This window comes from Dunckerocampus dactyliophorus, chromosome 5 (genome assembly GCF_027744805.1).
Source record: "Dunckerocampus dactyliophorus isolate RoL2022-P2 chromosome 5, RoL_Ddac_1.1, whole genome shotgun sequence".
Taxonomy (NCBI): domain Eukaryota; kingdom Metazoa; phylum Chordata; class Actinopteri; order Syngnathiformes; family Syngnathidae; genus Dunckerocampus; species Dunckerocampus dactyliophorus.
The window spans coordinates 27,940,193-27,959,556 of NC_072823.1; the positions used below are offsets into that span (position 1 = coordinate 27,940,193).

A 19,364-nucleotide genomic window follows, 5' to 3' on the forward strand; every position below is an offset into this window, starting at 1 on the left:
TCAATCTCACGCTTCAGCCTTCCCTCACTCATGAACAAGACCTCGACATACTTGAGCTCCTCTACCTGGAGCAAGACCTCACTTGCAAACCAGAGGGCGCAATGCACCCTTTTCTGGCTGAAAATCATGCTCTCAGATTTAGAGGTGCTGAGTCTCAGCTCAGAAGCTTCACACTTAGCTGCGAGCTGCCCCAGTAAACGGTGAAGGTCAGAGCCATATGAGGCCATCAGGACCACATCATTCGCAAATACTGTAGAGATGAGATGATAAGGCCCCTAACTGAACACCCTCAACGTCTTGGCTGCGTCTAGAAATTCTGTCCATAAAAATTATGAACAGAATCAATGACAACTGGCGACCCAGAGCATCCCAAACATGCTCAATAGATGACATGTCCAGTGAGTATGCTGGCCATGCGAGAAATGGGGTATTTTCAGCTTCCAGGAATTGTGTAAAGATCCTTGCAACATGGGGCTGTGCATTAACCTGATGCAACATGAGGTGATGGACTTGTAAATGGGGGTGTTCGGTGAGGCTCTAAGTGAGAGAGCAGTCGGCAGTCCACAGCTGAGAGTGGCTGGTCATCTAGTCCGATGAATTCAATTATTTTCAGCTTTAGACTGCTGACAGCATTGGCTACATTGGCTGCCGTTTAACTGATGATCACATCGTGAGCCTCGAAAACTCACCATACTCCGTCAAATATTTGTTCTTCAAATTTATACCACTCACAAATCGCAGACAAGTTCCGGCAGACATGTTTGTTTTCGGTTCAGCACGCCTGCGCAGTGTAAAGAAAAGTGGGCGATGGACGCTCGCTACTTGCCCTGTCTTGGTTGTCCATAAGCCCACCACCACTATGGGCAACTTTATCCACAACACAGGCATCAAATATACAGTATATGTGTTTATCTATGAAAAGATTTGATGCAGTGAAAGTGAAAATTTCTCTAAATAGATGACATTTTTATTCAACGTTTATGAAAGGGACCATTTAGGACCTAAGGGTAAAAAGTGTAACTTGATTTTACAGTGTTGTTAATGTGGAACAGTATTGAACTACATTGACTCGACGCAGCAAAGTGATCGCTGGACAGCACTATCATCTCAAAGCAAGGTCTCGGGTTCAATACCAAGTGTGGACACGCTTCCATGTGTGTGTTCTCTCCAGGTAATCCGGTGTCTTCCCACTCAAGACCAAAGATGGTTGTATCGATCTTATAAAACGATCTTAGCAGAGCAGCAGGTGTCCTTCTGTCGCTCCTCACTTCTTCTCTCATCACCACTCCCACACTAACTCCGCCAGATGACTTAGCAGGAGGGATCTCTCTGCGCACATCCATCATTGCCCCTGCATTGGCACCCGCATATCAGATGCCACGCTTGAGGATAAAGTTCCAAATCCCTCTACCATCCCCGCTTTCGTCCCTCCTATCCACATCGGCGTATTCCCCAGCTTCTTACCGCTTCTAACAAGCGCCTCATCCTGCGAGGCGCAAAAGAAACAACGCCAACATATGATCCCTGTTGCATCTGTACGTCGGGGCTGCTGGCCCTCAATCAATCGTCAGCAGAGGCGGTAGGGTTGAAAGGGGCGCTGCCCCTGGGGGAGTTGGGGCATCAATCAGCAGGGGTGGACTTTCCGAAGGTGGCCAAAAATAGGGACAGTTAACAAGTGGCAATGGACTCACCTGCTTCCTGGTCCGTGTTTTCCCAGTGCGAAGTTTGATGTAGCGGGCTATCAGCTCATTGCGTCCTGTAATGAAAACATCTTAATTTGAGAATGTGTCAAATCCAGAATATACCACATTGACCTGAAAATAATACTTAAGTGTGGGAAAAATACATAGAAAAACGTCAGGGGTCTTTATTCGGAGTCCAGAGATTTATTCATGCTGGATCAAAAATTCTCCCTTTACAATGATGCTAGTATGGTCATAGTCACACACACTTCATGTAACCCATTGGGTACCCTCCAATTGTATATGATACGCCCCATGTCGAAATCTCCAGTTCTGTTTTGAACACACAAAATTAAAAAGTGATGCAAATAAAACTGTGCGAGTGGAAGGACACCCCATGCTTAAAGCAAGCGCCAACAAAAGGATTAGGGTATATGAGTCTATGTGAAGGTGCTGATCCTTGGTTCACTCTTGTACTTCCACAGCGAGTGCGGATCAGTGCACATCCACTAATGACAGACAGCTCACACTGGCAGAGCAGGTGTCGTCCACTGCAAGCTACCAGATCCTGGGACCGGACCCCCGGACAGACAGCCCCGGCCGCTGACCAAAAAGGAGGCCCAGTCTAGTGACACTGCCAGGCAGCTGGTGTGTGTGTCAATGTTTATGGAATATGCCTTTACGCCCCACAGTAAATCTTGGCCTTGTTCCCCCTCAATGCCACCACCGTCACACCCACCCTCACCCGCTGAATGGCTCCGGTTACGCTGGGGGTGGGGGATGCGACAGTCATGCGGCTTCCTTCAGCCTCGTTTCTACCCTCGTTTCTAACCACAAGTTCAATACGATTCAGACCAGATATTGTAAATTTACTGCTAATTTACTTTTCGTCATTAATTTGTTCCAAAAGGTTAAACAAAAACCGAATCATGCGAAAACTGAAGTTTGACTGTAAGTCAAAGCAGGGGATTGTCTGAGTACAATGAGCGTGACAAGAAATTGACAAGCTTTCCTGCTCAGGCCTTGTCCTAAGACCGTAGCCCCTGAATCCAGGGAGGTGCATTCAGTATCTTCATTTGATGTAACTTCTTTCTGAGACACACCAGCACCTGGTGGAAGTTGGCTTCTTTTGCGATTGAATAAATTTGCATGTGATGAGGTATGAAGAGTTTCAGCCGAGAAGCCACTCTTGGCCAGACATCTGCATGCGCTCTGTACGTGGATAAAGGTTAGGGGGTTTGGGGTTAGCGTACACTATACCATTACCATGTTAAAATGACTTTTATAGTCGTATTATGCTGTAAGTTCGTCACGGTATCAAATACTCTGCCACTCCTTGCGTGAATGCTTGGGGAAGGTCCCATCAAAAATACTTTCCAACACACACCCACCAGATCAGAGGCCAGTCAGTCACACGGATGAGATCATGCTATCCAATTAGCCAGTCAGGCTGACAAGACATCTAGTGCCATCCAAGGCTGCAGTTTGAAATGCGATGGAAAGATATCTTGGAAAATGGTTATGGAAGTTTTGCTTTTTTTGCTCATACCAACCAAACAACGATCAAAACATATGTGAATGAAGCAAATTACTTTTAAACTCACGTGTAAGGCGTTGTTTTTGGAGTAAAAGTGAATATGGCCCTAAAAGTGCCATTTCATCAGTTTTGCTATGAGGTCATGAGTAGGTAGAGAAGGTTAGTAAGGTTAGGTGATGTCAATCCTTGGTCCAGGCAGATCATAAATCTGCATCAATGGCCTAGTGTGATCACTCCCTCTCAGTGCATTCCACACATTCCTATACACTGACACTGCTCCTGCATCTGCTGCTCCGGCGTAAGCACCACATGTGCATGTCCTGTTTGTGCACAACAACAAATACCCCCTATGGATTAATCATCAAGCAACAATCAGAAGAATCAGCTGCAAAACAATTCCAAAAGACTTCAGCAAGCACATGCAGTACAGTATATATTCTCAAGGAACATGAGTATAGCGTTACTATCCACTGAAAATGAGTCAACACACTATTATTGTTCACATATCTGGCAACACAAGTGAGTAGCAAGATAATTATGTCTTGCCTACAGTCAAGCATGGTGGTGGTGAAGGCATCATGGTGGTACGAGGCTCAAGAGTGCTGCCGGGAACTGGGGAGCAGCGGCTCATTGAGTGGAATCATGAATTCCTGCCACATTCTGAAGCAGGGCATTAACACAATCACCAATGACTTGGGATTTGTTTCAGTCTTTTTGTCAGACAGCGATCACTTTTCTTTTACACTGACTGTGTACACAAACTGTGTCTGCTCAGGAAAACCAAAAGGTCACATTTAGGCTGTCAGAATGTCATAGTTGGGTGTTATTTTCACCCCCACAGTATTTTGTGTAGTGTTCTCTGAACTCTCAACTATCGATGAAATGTATAGGTACTCACACTAATGAACAATGAAAGATAAATTGATAGAACAGATAGGATCTGTTTCACGCCTTTAGCCTGGTCGTCAGGCTAGCGCTATAACCACGCTTATGTCTGCTGTGGCACCGCAGCGGTGGTACACGGATCCACTGCTGCAGTGGCGTTTCTCAAATGCCGTGTCTACATAATCCACACTGTTTTCCGGTTTTAGTTCCAGTCACGACTTAACATCATATACACTCCTGATCAGACCCATTTATCCTTAAAGGAAAATTATCCGGGCTATACCACAGACCAAGTGGACCACATAGAACACATTTCTAAAGTTTTTTTCTGAATATTCCCAAAGATCTGTGTTGTTACATATTTGTTACATTGGGCGTTAGTGTTAAACATATTCCTTCTTTGAAAATAAGTAAACCTGACGTTTTTTACGAGTGATGGATGGACAAATGAAGCTTCATAAGCACTTGTGATATTTTTGACTCCTCTATATGGCACTCTTGGCTTAAAGATGGCGTGGAATTTTTTTTAAATATCGCAAGTGCGATAAAAACTTTTTACTGCTTGGGGCCACAAAACTGCCTTTTTATTTGACTTTCCATAAGATATGTAAAAACTGTGACTTCAATGGCAAGGTTTAACAAACTTCTTCATCAGTTTTGCTTTGCACCACAAAATATGCCAAATGCATCAAAAATAAATAACACTGCTTATTTGGGGACATTTGCAATAAGCTACCATAGCTGCAGACCTACAAACATAAATTGTGCAAAAAAACGTAAACGCTGAAGAGAAATGAAACTGTTGTATCATCAGCACCTTGTCCAAAACATTTTCTCAGTTGTTATGTCTGGTAAGTGTCTTCAGCCATTTAGCCTAAGTCAGATGGTAAGACTTGAAACAGTTTCGTTCCTCAGTGAAGCAAAGACGCACATCACATTTCTCACAGAGAGTGGTGTTGCATTGACTTTGCAGAGTTTGCAGCAGCCATGTTTGTCACATTTCAAAGACCAATGTGCAACTAGTGGCGGCTAGTGGCAACCTCTGCCTGGAATCTGTAGCTTGCCAGTTTGATACATCCGTGTTGTCAATGAAATGCAGAGTTTCCTGCAGGTTCTGAAAACAATTACGTGACATGACTTCAGCTACCATGTGACACCTTGTGTCATTTTCCCAGTATGCACAATTTGCCGTCAGTTGGCAAAGACCCATGCACAGGTAGAGGCCAATCAGTATTTCCAGTTCTTTTACAGTGGTGTTAAATTGTTGTGATGTGGACATTTTTGTACACTGTACAAATTTGTTTGATCCTCTAGTAACATCGCATTTCTGGTGTTATGAACTTCCTGAAGTACTCCAGAGGACTATGAAGATTGTCTGGAGGTGGTCCTTTGAATGTACACTCAGGGGCTTCAAATGGTTTCTTCCCCCAAGAAAATAGTTTTTTCCCTTGGACAGTTCCTTCTTCAGTTCCTTGTTTTTGGCTATGGACAGTTTCTTGTTTTTTTTTCCTAGAATGGATGTATTTTTCTGCCCTGAATTCATTTGGTTGTGGTACATCATCTGGTGTACTTGATTCACTACTGTCCGAATCACCACACTCACTTGACTCGTCACTATCCCCGTCTTGACTATTGGGATTGTAAAGAGGGTCATCAGGGTCTTCATCTGAGCAATCGTCACATCCCTCAAACTAACTATCATCTCCCAAAATGGCCTCCAGTGCATCATAAGGAGTGCAGCGCATGTTCTTACAAATGAAATCGGAATAATAGAATATTTAAGAACAAGAATAACACATTTAAATTTTTGTAGGATCGGCATAGGATCGTAAAAATGTGTTAACATTATGTACAGATTTGCAAAAACTGTTTTGTAACACAAACCAAATACTTTCACATTATTTTGTGTTTCTAATTGTTCATTACACTTTCAACTGACCAATATAATGTTAATATAATTGAAACAGCTAAAATAATTGGGTGCATTATTAGCATTTTTGTTATTGTGACAAATGGGTCACATCAGGTTCTTCATTCTGATTTTAAGGCTAAAAAGCCGATGTGACATATATGTTACAGCAATATTTCTGTTACTTTTTTTGATATTACTTTCTTTAACAAATAAGGTCAGACCAGGTTGAAAGTAATTTAGGACATGTTATCAAAGCATTGAACCTAAGAAATGTGTTTGAAATTACATGTGGTATCAAAAAACAGCTCTTTGAAAATAGCTTCTTCCTTGAAGTTTGCACACAGGCCAGACCTGCATTTTGGAGAGGTCACTTCCTGCTACAGTCACATGACTGTCACATGGTCATCACAGCAGGATGTTTAGTATGTGTCGCTTAGGGACTTAACAAGTTAAAATCAGACTTAAAGCCTTATAAGGAAGAGACTGGGACCTTCAAAGTGCTTGTTACACTCGTGTCACCGTGGGTTCTTATGGGTTAAAGACCAGTTGAAAAATTGCAAGAATTTACATTTTGCACTGTTGGATCAGCTTCAAAATGCAAAAAGAAGAAATGAGAGTGAGAGAAAACATTTTCTGAGTAAGCTTTTATTGCAAACAAGCATTAAAGTGAAATCAAAACTTTAGACCATAGCTCAAAAAACTCCAACCCCCCTGCCAAAATACAAATAAAATGTTCAGAAAAGCAGTCAGTAATAAGTAGCTGTGCCATAATTCTTAATCAGCTGAAAAATTGGTTGGGACATGCTTGATGCAAGTGTTTCCAGGAGGCCAGTGGGAATGTCCACTGCCTGAAACTGATGTCTATTTTTGTAAACTTCCCTTGCCATCCATCCCTAAATGTTCTTAAATGGATTTAGATCAGGGGAACACATAGGATGGTCCAAATGAGTAACCTTATTCCTCTGGAAGAAGTCCTTTGTCAGGTAGGCATTGTGAACTCATTGTCCTGTTGAAAAAGCCAGTCATTACCACATAGACGCCCCCTGCAACATCTCCACATAGCCAGCTGCCGTTTAATGTCCCTGCACAACCTGAAGCTCCATTGTTCCATTGAAGGAAAAAAAGAGGCCAGCTCATGATGGCGCCCCCTCCACCATGCCGTGTGGAAAACATCTCAGGTGGGATCTCCTTGTCATGCCAGTTGTAAGCCATCAGGGCCGCCAAGGTTACATTTTTTCCTCAAAGAATAAAACTTTGTTCCACCTTTCAATGTCCTATGTTTGCGATTGTGCAAATTACAAACGGGCAATTTTGTGGCGTTGAAGGAGACAACGCCTTTGAAGACGTTTTTTCTTCTTAGAACGCTTCTCTCGCAGATGCCGTCTGATGGTTATTGGACTGCACTTGGCCCCTGTAACAACCTTCATTTGGGCTGAGTCCCGTCCCGTCTCTTGATGGCTAGCCATTCGGATCACTTCACAATTATATTTTAAAAATTACATTAACACATTTTTTTTACAACATGAAAACATTGTAAATATTTTTTCCCAATGCCAAATTGGGAATATGCAAGGATTCCCTGTAATGCTTTGGGAATATAAGTCATAACTTGTGGCCAAACCTAAAAATAACTATAATCCAAAGTGGAACACTTTGTAAACTTTTTTTCCCCCCATTATTTTCTGCAAGGTGTTTGCTTATTATTTAAATCTAGTTCTCAAGATTTGATACTCTAATATTTTTTCCCCTATATGGTAGTGGTAGATTTTTTGCAGGACAAAGGTCTTAACATACACACGGATAATATAGAAACCTGTCACCCTCTCCCTCAGAAAGACAAAAGCAAACCAGCGGCCATTAACATGAGGTTTGCCAATGGGAAATTTATAAACAAATTATTGAGATAAGGTGAGATGGTCAAAGGAACAAATGTGTACCTCACTGAACACCTGACTAAAATCAATGCACTGCAACGAGAGGTAGATATCTATGTAAAGAGAAATAAATTCAAGCAACATGGACCTCCAACTGCAAAAATTTACATCCAGTTGTGCTGTTTAACTGGAACAAGCAAAAGTATTGATCAGAAGTTTGAAGGACTTGGACAAACTTACATAAGAATACAACTCTGTTTTAATTATGGTAACTTTTGGTGGACTTCATGATAATGGTTGCTGGTCAACACACGTGGATAATGAACAGTCAAATTTCATAACATAAGAGGATATAGATCAAGATGCAAACCTCTTTTCGCATATCAGAAATGACTGCTGTTACTACACAGAGGAACAATTCAATAATAACCTTGTTCAAATTATAATAATATCAGACAATACTTGAGTCAATTTAAGGAGCCCTTCAAAATAATCACAATCTCAGAAACTTGGATCAGTGCCGACAAGGGCATGGACTTTGAGCTGGAAGGTTATGACATGAACTGCATCAATAGGAATAACAAAAGTGGAGGAGCAGTGGCCGTGTATGTGGATAGACATCTGAACTACAAAGTGGTAAAGAACATTTGCTAGTCATTTGCTCTTAATAACATTTTAGAATGCACAACCATTGAAATTAGTAAGGAAAAAAGCAAAAATGTATTAATAAGTTGTATATATAGGACACCTAAATTCATCCATCCATCTTCTACCGCTCATCAGCGATCGGGTCGCGGGGGCAGTAACCTCAGCAAGGAGGCCCAGACTTCCCTCTCCCCGGGCACTTCGTCCAGCTCCTCCCAGCGGATCCCGACGCTTTCCCAGGCCAGTTGGGAGGCATAGTCTCTCCAACGTGTCCTGGGTCTTCCCCGAGGCCTTCTACCGGTCGGACTTGCCCTGAACACCTCCCCAGGGAGGCGTCCGGGCAGCATTCTGCCAGATGCCCAAGCCATCTCATCTGGCTTCTCTCAATGGATGACAGTGCTTCTCACCTTATCTCTGAAGGGAGAGCCCGGCCACCCTACGGAGAAAACTCATTGCAGCCGCTTGTACCCGCGATCTTGTCCTCATGACCATAGGTGAGGGTAGGAACGTAGATCGACCGGTAAATTGAGAGCTTTGCCTTTTGGCTTAGCTCTCTCTTCACAATAGACCGATGTTACGTCCACATCACTGCAGACGCCACACCAATTCGCCTGTCATTCTCACGTTCCATCCTTCCCTCACTCGTGAACAAGACCCCGAGGTACCTAAACTCCTCCACTTGGGAGGGATCCCATCCCCTAACCGGAGATGGCACTCCGGGCGAGAACCGTGGACTCTGACTTGGAGGTGCTGATTCTCATCCCGGCCGCTTAACACTCGGCTGCGAACCGATCCAGTGAGAGTGGAAGGTCACTGCTCGATGAAGTCAGCGGGACCACATCATCTGCAAAAAGCAGAGACTCAAACCTGCAGTCACAAAACCGGTACCCCCCAACGCCCTGGCTGCACCTAGAAATTCTGTCCATAAAAATAATGAACAGAGTCGATGACAAAGGGCAGCTCTGGCAGGGACCAACCCTGACTGGAAACTGGTCCCACTTATTGCCAGCAATGCGAACCAAACTCTGACACTGATCATACAGGGAACTAACAGCCTGAATTAGCTGGTCCGATACCCCATCCTCCCGGAGTACTCCCCACAGAATTCCTCGAGGAACACGGTCAAATGCCTTCTCCGAGTCCACAAAACACATGTAAACTGGTTATGCAAACTCCCATAATCCCTCCAGGACCCTGCTGAGAGTGTAGAGCTGGTCCACCGTTCCACGACCAGGACGAAAACCAAACTGCTCCTCCTGAATCCGAGATTCAACTATCTGGCGGAATCTCCTCTCTAGAACCCCTGAATAAAACCTTACCAGGGAGGCTGAGGAGTGTGATCCCACGATAGTTGGAACACACCCTCCGGTCTCCCTTGTTAAAAAGGGGCACCAACACCCCCGTCTGCCAATCCAGAGGTACTGCCCCTGATGTCCACGTGATGTTCACGTGAAGAATAGGAATGAAATTATAAACAGAAATCCCAATTCCATGTTCCTCACTGATGTGACAAAAATGAAATCATCAATATTGTTAATAAATGTAAAGCAAAAACATCAACAGACTGTAACGGAAATGCAGATCGCAGATCTGCTGAAGTTCATCAGTAATTTATCATTCCAGACTGGTAAAATTCCCAAACAAAATGAAGACAGCTAAAGTAGTTCCACTTTTTAAAAATGGAGACAAACATCGATTCACAAGCTACTGACCAATTTCCTGATTACCACAATCTTGGTTGGACAAATTTATTAATAAGAATGAATTACGCGCTGGACAGCCAATACGGATACAGAGCTAACATTTCAACTTCCATGCCACTGATCGAAATCACTGAGGAAATTACCAACGCTATATAAAGTAGAAATTGTGCAGCCGCAGTATTTATGGATTTCACAAAAGCCTTCAATACAATTAATCACAACATCCTAATTACAAAATTAGACAGATATGGAATCAGAGGATTAGCTTTGAACTGGGTTAAAACTTACTTAGCAGACAGGAAGCAATATGTGAAGCTCGGAGAATATACATCTGCAGTCTTACATATATCATGCGGCCCAAAACTGTTCAATCTATATATAAACAACATCTGTAAAGTCACAAAAGACCTAAAGCTAGTATTTGCAGACGACACATCCGCATTCTGTTCTCGAGATTGCACACAAAAACTAATATTTTTTTTTTAAATCACAGAGGAATTAACGATACTAAAACTATGATTTGATAAAAACAGGATCTGTGAATTTAAGCAAAACTAAAATAGTGCAAAAAGCATACACATGGGCAAATACTAATTGACGACGTGGACATTGACAGGGTAAATGCAAATAAATTTGTCTGGGTCATAATAGATATAATATGAACTGGAAATCTCACATTTAAAAATATACAACATAAAGTTGCAAGAAATACTTCAATATTGAATGAAGCAAAATGTGTCCTAGACCAAAAATCACTCCATACTCTCTAGTGCTCTCTAATATTACCATATCGAACTTATTGTGTTGAGATATGGGGAAACAACTATAAAAGTACACTTCACTCACTAACCGTGCTACAAAAATGGTCAGTTAAGATGATCCATAATGCCGCTTACAGAGAACATACAAACACTTCATTCCTATCACAATCACAATCACAATTATTAAAATTTGCTGATCTGGTAAACTTTCAAACAGGTAAAATTATGCATAAGGCAAACAATAACCTGTTACCCAAAAACGTGAAACAATTCTTCTCAACAAGAGTGGAGAAATATGATCGGGACAAATTAAACCTGAAACACTTACAGTATATGCACGGACTACACTAAAAACCTTCAGCATTTCTGGATGTGGAACCAAGTTGTGGAACGGACCAAGTAAGGAACTCAAACAATGCACTCGGGTGAGCAATTTCAAGAAAGAGTACAAGCAGTTGATGTTTATAAAGTACAAGGAAGAAGTCACATGAACCACTGTGCAAATACAATGCTACAGTATGTCTAACCAGTCTTACATTGACTACTAACTCCTCATTGCTAGTGAGTACACCGTCTGTACTCACTCATTATCAAACTGTGTCTATGGTTATACTGCCTTATCACTTTCCTAGGTACTTACAATTGGCAAGAAGTACATTTGGAATACAGGAGGTGAACAAATGCATTTCAACTAATGTGAAACGAATGAGGGGCAGGTTTAAATAAGCTTTGCTTCTTCCTACTCCTTTTTGGACATGCGGAACTGAATAGTTTTATGTGATGTGCTCCGCTGTAAATTGTGTGCATGTTCAAGATTACCCATTACCATATATACTACTACTATTATGTGCACAAACCCAAAACTAACGATTTGCTGGTGCATACAAGATATTGGTTCAGTTTCTTATATTTAAGCTTTTTCGGTATCTTTTCGGTACCTTTTTTTTACATATATTTGGACTGTCATCTGTCTGTGTGTCAGATGAAAAAAAAACTCAACCTAATACATCTTAAAAAAAAAAAAGAAAGTGAACATATGTTAAATAAGAAGACAAAATGAACCTACTCAAAGACCTTAAAGTTGACATTTACACATTTTAAACACTTAAATTAAAGTCAATTAATGTAGTAAATTTGCCTTAATATTGTACTTATTTTCTTACTTATGTCACATTATTAATACATTTTCATTGGAGTAATGTGACATTAATACAAATGAATATGATATGATATGTCAATATAATAATTCAGCGTACTGTTACTTTACATTGAAGACCCAAGACGATGATATTTTTAGTTTACTTTAAGTGGTCATGACTGCAAGTGAATCTGCCACTTGACTGGCAAAGGTAACACCCGAGTGAGGACTCCCGGTTGCTTTTCCACTGACCTTTACATCACATTTTGAATGAGAATCCCTTGAGAGCACATAAAACATATTTATATCGCCGGAGCAAAAAACAACAATGGGACGACAGGTTGCGCGAGCGAGGCTTAGCGGGCTAATGTTTGGGTGTGTGCGAGTTCTTTGTTGTCAAACTGTGTGAAAATCCTGTCAGCATTCGGGGAAGCTTTGCTGACTTCATTCACAGCAGCAGCACCGATGGAAGCTCTCTCTACGGACAGAACCAAGCGCAACGTGACCAAAGCAAACAGCTGCATCAAACAGGATGTGAGAACAAGATTTAAGCCTGCTAAATGACTAAATCATTCCCTTTCAATCGAGGCAGGGAAATTGCCATAACAGTATGGAAGCCTGTAAAGTGGGGATATAATACTTTTCCAACGCCACATACAAGTTAGGGATGTAACGGGATATAATTATCTACAACCATAATTATCTGTTCGTTACTTACCACTGGTTCGGTTCCTTTTCATGCCAGTAAGGGAACAAAATGAAAAACCTATTACCCAATATAGTAGACGTAATAATAGAAAATAAGCCATCTTAGACATAACAAAAAATAAAAAAATAAAATAAAATAGACTTATGCTTGTGAATATTCTCATTCATCCAGGTCATTGCATTCTCAGGACATTCAATCGATCGTAACTGGACTGTTCAGTCTAGAGACTGGAGCTGTCCTATCTAGTCTAACTGGTGTGTGTCCCACCAAGTCTTTGAGCATGAACTTATGAAGCCTGCTCGGATGAGAGACGAAACGTCTTCTAGGACAACCTCAACAGCCTAGTTGCGATTGATTTAATGCCCAGAGAATAAGATAGACTTACAGGTTAGCATTGACAGCTTACTTCCTGGTGGCTATTGTCTCATCAGTGTAACGTTACTGACACCTAGAGACCAGTGTAGAATACTACTCTGCTGCCGCTGTTTATGGTTAAGGAGAGACTCACGATGCACTTCAACCGCCTTATTAACAAGCAGAGAATATTCACACAGGAGCTGCTGTCGGCCACTCTCTACATTACTAACCTGCTGCTCGCAGCTAAAGTCAACCCTAGCGAAGTGACGTCACACACGTCATTTCCAAGGCCCAGCTTCTTAAAAGACGCACTAAACAAGTCACAGATACTGTATTACACTTCATATCATGTCTTCGTTTGTATTTTCGTTAATTTTGCCATTTTGCCAATGCTTCATTTAGGCTGCAAAGATGTACAATTTGCTTAAATATGCATATTTTTTACAAATAGTAGGCCGTATTCAAGGACGAAACAGCAGTTATTAATTCATTCATTCATTCATTTGTGAAAAAACACAATAGGTTGAAGGCACAATGTTTGGACCCGAATGTAGCAAGGGACGACTGTACCTGTAACGCCCTCGCTCACAAAACACATTATAACAGGACTGTCTGTGTAGCTTGTTGTTACAACTTCATACAGTAGATGGCAGCATAGCTCGTGTTTATTAACACGCCTCATACGCACATACCACAATCAACCCTGCACATTGTCGCCTCTCCATTCCTGTGTATGTGATGAAGACGCTCGCATTTTCTTCCGCGACGAAGCGCCGTGGCCATCTTGTTTACGTGTGTGTGCCACTCTTTACTTAAATGACCAGCAACTAGTCCACTGCTGATGGGGATGTCATAAAACTTCATGTAAAAAAATACAAACTATCCCTTTAACCGAACATGCATATTTTTGGAACGTGGGAGGAAACCGGAGCACCCGGAGGAAACCCACACACGCATGGGGAGAACATGCAAACTCCACACAGATATGCCCAAACGGAGACCCGCTACTCACCTTGGCCTCCCAAGTACAGTGGGAGCCTATCATCTTATGCTCAACAAGTCCAAACACAATGACAGTCAATAAATGTCCACTTCTAATGTCTCACCATTGTGTCCCACCTCCAACAACTCAAGCACAAGAAGATACATAAAAACTGATTCTTATATAAAAGGCAACTTGCATACAAAAACAGTCAAGTTAGAGATTTTAAATTAATGCAACAAAAAACCCGCACTAAATATGACTGTAATTAATTAATCCCAATTAATGCTTTTATTTGACACACCTAAGAATAATACTACAGTTTTGTCACCTTTTATTGATTTTTTTTAAATTTACACTCAGAATTGCCTGATCTCCTGACTGTGTGGCCAACATGCTAACCATCAGGTTAGCATGTTTTGAGACATCCCTTTTGTTCTTGTGTTTATAGTGCTCATCGGAGGCATAGAAAAAAAAAAAATCGCAATTGTGGTGTAGATGAGTTTAACCTCTGCAATGTTCACCTTATGAATTATTTTGAAATCGCTGGATTGCATGTCAGTGACAATATACACTAGGTCCCCAACTTACGAACATCCGACTAGCGAACATTCGCGGATATGAACACAAGCCGACTGTTCTATATTTTATTTTATTTTGCCTTGTAGTCGCTCAATCAGTATTTATACTGCTACTGTACATGCTTGACCAGTAGAGGGCACTGTGACACTGCTAATGGGACAGAGGAAGAGTTAGACGCTGGGAGAGAAAGCTAAATTGTAGCTGTATGATACAACCCTGACAGAGCGTGTGATTAAAGTTTATGAAGAGTTAATAGGCCTGCTTAATTCTACACCACCCACAGAACACTACCTCTTTTAGAAGAGTCTAACGACGACGACCATTTGTCCTTTTTTAATAACTCCTCCTCCAACCCCTCCACAACGACATATGCTCGACCACTCCTCTACAAAGGTAAATAACATTTATCATTACGTATTATTATATCATTTTTATTATTGTTTTTTTCATGAATTATCCTCGTTTAATATTACTACTGCATCCAAACTCATATTTACATACATACACATATACTGTATATGTATACACGTACATGTAGTACCTATATCATTGGTAATATTACCTTTTCCCCTACTTAAGAACAATTCGACTTAAGAACGGTCGTCTGGAACCAATTGCGTTGGTAAGTTGGGGACCTAGTGTATTGTATATGGACATTCCAGTGTCATTTTACTAAATAAAGCATTATTGAAAATGTTGGTTGTGAATGTTCTTTCTCACATACGTTGTATGCAATCTACTGACCCGTTATTGTTGTTGTATACTTATCACTGACAAAAGGAGTACACACGTATGATTTTCAGCCTATTTTCATTCATTTGTGAATACAAAAATTACGTTTAGGTGTTAAAATACGGCGCCGCCACGGTTTGATATGTTTCTACACACAGGGATGCGTCAGTCGTGTCACATATTAAGTTTCCTCACAGGTAGGTTTTATTGTATCCATATACAGTCGTACCTCACATAACGTAAACCTCCTATTACATAAATTCCACTGAACATAAAGAATTTATGTAAAGTTTTTGCATCGTATTACAGAAGAAATTCCATATAACGTAAAGCGTCAAGTCGGTGCAAGTTCAGAAATTAGATTTGTTTAGCGCTTGGTGACACCTTCTGACGCTTCACACTCTCATTGGCTGATTATTGGGGCACCGCCTCCATTCTCATCTCATTGGCTGATTATCATGGCACCGCCTACGCTCTCATCTCATTGGCTGACTTATCCAGCGCGTCCGTGTGTTTGTGTGAGACATGCTGCTCCCTTCAACCTCTCTTCCTCATCGTAGTCGCCCTTAAATTAGTTTGCACGCATTAAAATCTCTTAATGTTTTTACTTTTCTTTGTGTTGAAATGACCGTAATCATGGGCCTTAAACTACATGTAAGTGGTAAGAAAAAAAGGGAAAAGTTGTCGATAGAAACCAAGCAGGAAATGATCCAGAAATTCTGACGCTTCACGCTCTCATTGTCTGATTATCGGGGCACCGCCTCCACTCTCATCTCATTGGCTGATTATCAGGGCACCGCCTACGCTCTCATCTCATTGGCTGATTGTCCCTTCAACTTCCTTTCCTCTTCGTAGTCCCCCTGAAACTAACAATTAAGTTAAATTACAAATTAAAATTTTGCACACAGCATTATCGTGTAGTGCGTGTGTTTGTCTGTGAGACCAGCTGACTCTTAGACTCTTTGAGTCGCGTATCGACTTGGGCTAGTCCTCCTCCTCCTTCTGCTTCCACTTGCGCTCCTGATCAAGACATCTCGTGAACGGTAAGATTGTTTTTCTTTTTCAGTTTTATTCATTTACAGTAATCTTATTTATTACCTTATTTAATATTGGAATGTTACTGTACTATGTTTATGCTAACGTTTTCTTATATTTTCCCACCATATTTGATGGGCTTTGAATATTTTGAAGGGCCAAGGGGTGAGTTTGGGAAGATCTTGGAACGGATTAGGCTATTTACATGTATTTTATGCTTTGTATAACATAAAAACCCTATAAAATAAAGGTTCTCGGAACGGATTATTTACGTTGTAGGGGCGTCTACTGTACTTTAAACAAATGATTCATTTCATCTTCTGTAACTTTTTAATTTGTCTCCTTATTGGTGTAAACGTTGCTCCCTCCCCCGAGATTCGTCTTCTTCTCTTGTGAATTGAATGTCGTTAGCAGCAGCGCCGTCATTAGCACAGACTGGCGCTTAAGAACCGAAACATGTCACCTTTTGATTTTACGTCACTTGGTGCCTGGTAGAACCAACGGAATTTGGTCTGCCTATGAAAACCCATCCCTAGTTAGCGCACAACAACAATAAATTACTAAGCGCTAACAACAAACACCTGACTTGAAGTGTGATTTACAAGTCCAACTGCAACTCCCTTTGACGCTATGCTATACAAGATAGACGCACAACGACATGTATGTTATCTTTAAAATCACAGCACACTTATATGAAGCCCAGTAAACATCATGAGTGTTTTTCATTATCCGTTATGATGCACACGCACACAAAATGAAAAGAACACTTGTAGGTCAATAACTTCATGCTCTGTTGTTAAAAAAAGGTTTAAAAACATGCCATAATGTCACCCATTTCTCTTTTGCCCTTTCACACACACAAAGTCTTGAGTTTTTGAAAATATCCACTCTAGCCGGAGTTTTGCGGTCAAACATGTACTGTTACACCCCAACTACAAGTTTTTTCCCCATAATTCCAGCACGAGGCCTAAGGTCAGACTCGCCGAGAGCCACACATGGCAGGAAATGTCTTCCTTGGCAGACGCATGTCAAATTACCACGGGCACGCATACTCGCCGCAATATCCTTGACACCGCCCCGAATAAGCCGGCTAATGGGCCTGCTGACTAATGAGCTCAAGGGGCCCGAAGAAATGTGGCAAATACAAGCGGAATATGAGGAGAAAACATTCCATTCAATGAAGGAATGGGTAGAAGGCGCACATTCCTCCGGTGTCTCTGCTGGGAGACTCAATGTCATATTGTGTGCCAAAGAATGGTATTCATTCCACGGTGCAGAATTCAACCTAAAATTCCAAGTATGTCGCATTCAGCCAACAGACACCTTGTTATGTATGTTGTTTTGTCTGTGGCTCCGTATTTAGCTTGTTCAAGGACATCCTAGAAGTTACCTTTTGGGAAGAATTACTGTAAACCGTAACTTCGTCCATGTTTGGTTTGGCCACCTAAATGACAACAAGCCATGGGCGCTTTGACAGCGTGATCAACACCGAGGACCTGCTAAGTGGCTTTGCATTGATCGGGAAGGCGGGACCAGTGGCTTGAGTTGCTGGCTACTGGTGACCTTAGGGTTGGGTTGGGGCGTGAGGGGGGGTGGTTGTGGTGATACAATGGACAGACCAACCAGAGTTGAGGCAGCTGGACACTCATTAACAGGATTATGCTACGGCCACGTATATACAGTAATCCCTCGTGACTTCGTGCTTCAAAATTTCGCAGCTTCACTCTTTTTCAAAAATATATTAATTAATAAATCACGGCTGTTTTCTGGTTGAATAAGGCCTATTATAAAAAATATATATACTATATATATACTTATTTAAGCAAATTTGATACAGTTTTTGCCTAAATAAAGCACTTTCAAGCATAAAAATGGCCAAATTAACTAAAATACAGATATAAGGCATTCAGAAAATGCATTCAAAGACATTGTGATTAGAGATGCACAACATTTTTTCCCTCAAACCGATACCAATAACTTTGCGCTTCTCAAGACCGGTATGGTACTAATAACTGATCACTTTTTTTACATCTCCTTTTTTAAGTTTAGATTTAACTGTAGTTTGTGCACACTTGGAGGTGAGAAGAAGTTGGACAAATCAAACTACATTGATTGTTGATATATTACGACATTACTACTACCACAGCACTACTATCTGTTGAAGTAGAGTATGGAGTGGAGGGAGTCACCTGCTGTGGCCCAGCAAAGTGCATGCTCTGAGCAGCCTGTGTACCACTACGGAGGTCAGGAGAACAGAAGTATAGAGTAGGAGGAGCCATCTGGCTTGGCCCAGCAAGGTGCACTGTATTCGGGCACATGCGCCGAGCATCCGGTATGATGCCATAGAGGTCTCTGGCAAACCTTTTGGCGTTTCAGGTAGCTGATAAGGTTTTTTTGTGTCCTCGATGGGGAGCATTTGTTACAATTAGCACGCAAAATGTCTTCCTCGGAAAGTGAAGTTTTTGTTTACAGGTGAGCTCAGGGTAAGTTACGACAGGCCATTAACATCACAGGCACGAGAAAAAGGGAGCTTGTGTTGCTCACCCGCATAGTACAGGTAGTCTTGCTAACAGTGAGGTAACAGAAGTGTAAAGGTGACTAGAGGGGTGTTATTTCAAGTCCAGAGGGTTCTAATAATGTTTAAGAAAATTATTTAGAAGGTTGTAAATAGGTTTTGTATGCTTTAATATGAAAATATTCTATTCATAAGGAATCGTACTTTGCAGAAATTCACTTATCACAGTTAAGGAGTGGGACACGAGGACACAAACATTAACAACACTAGCATAGCTATGTGAGCTTAAGTGCTAACATTACATGCTAGATTGGC

General features: G+C 41.4%; 1 protein-coding gene across 1 annotated transcript in view; it reads right to left on the reverse strand.

Moving 5' to 3' along the window:
* Positions 1-19,364, reverse strand: part of LOC129181132 (transcriptional enhancer factor TEF-3-like) — a 55,767-nt gene that overhangs the window by 27,746 nt on the left and 8,657 nt on the right. Inside the window, exon 3 of the mRNA XM_054775859.1 lies at positions 1,692-1,756. Within this exon, the coding sequence (XP_054631834.1) occupies positions 1,692-1,756 (65 nt within the window). The remainder of the gene's footprint in view (positions 1-1,691; positions 1,757-19,364) is intronic.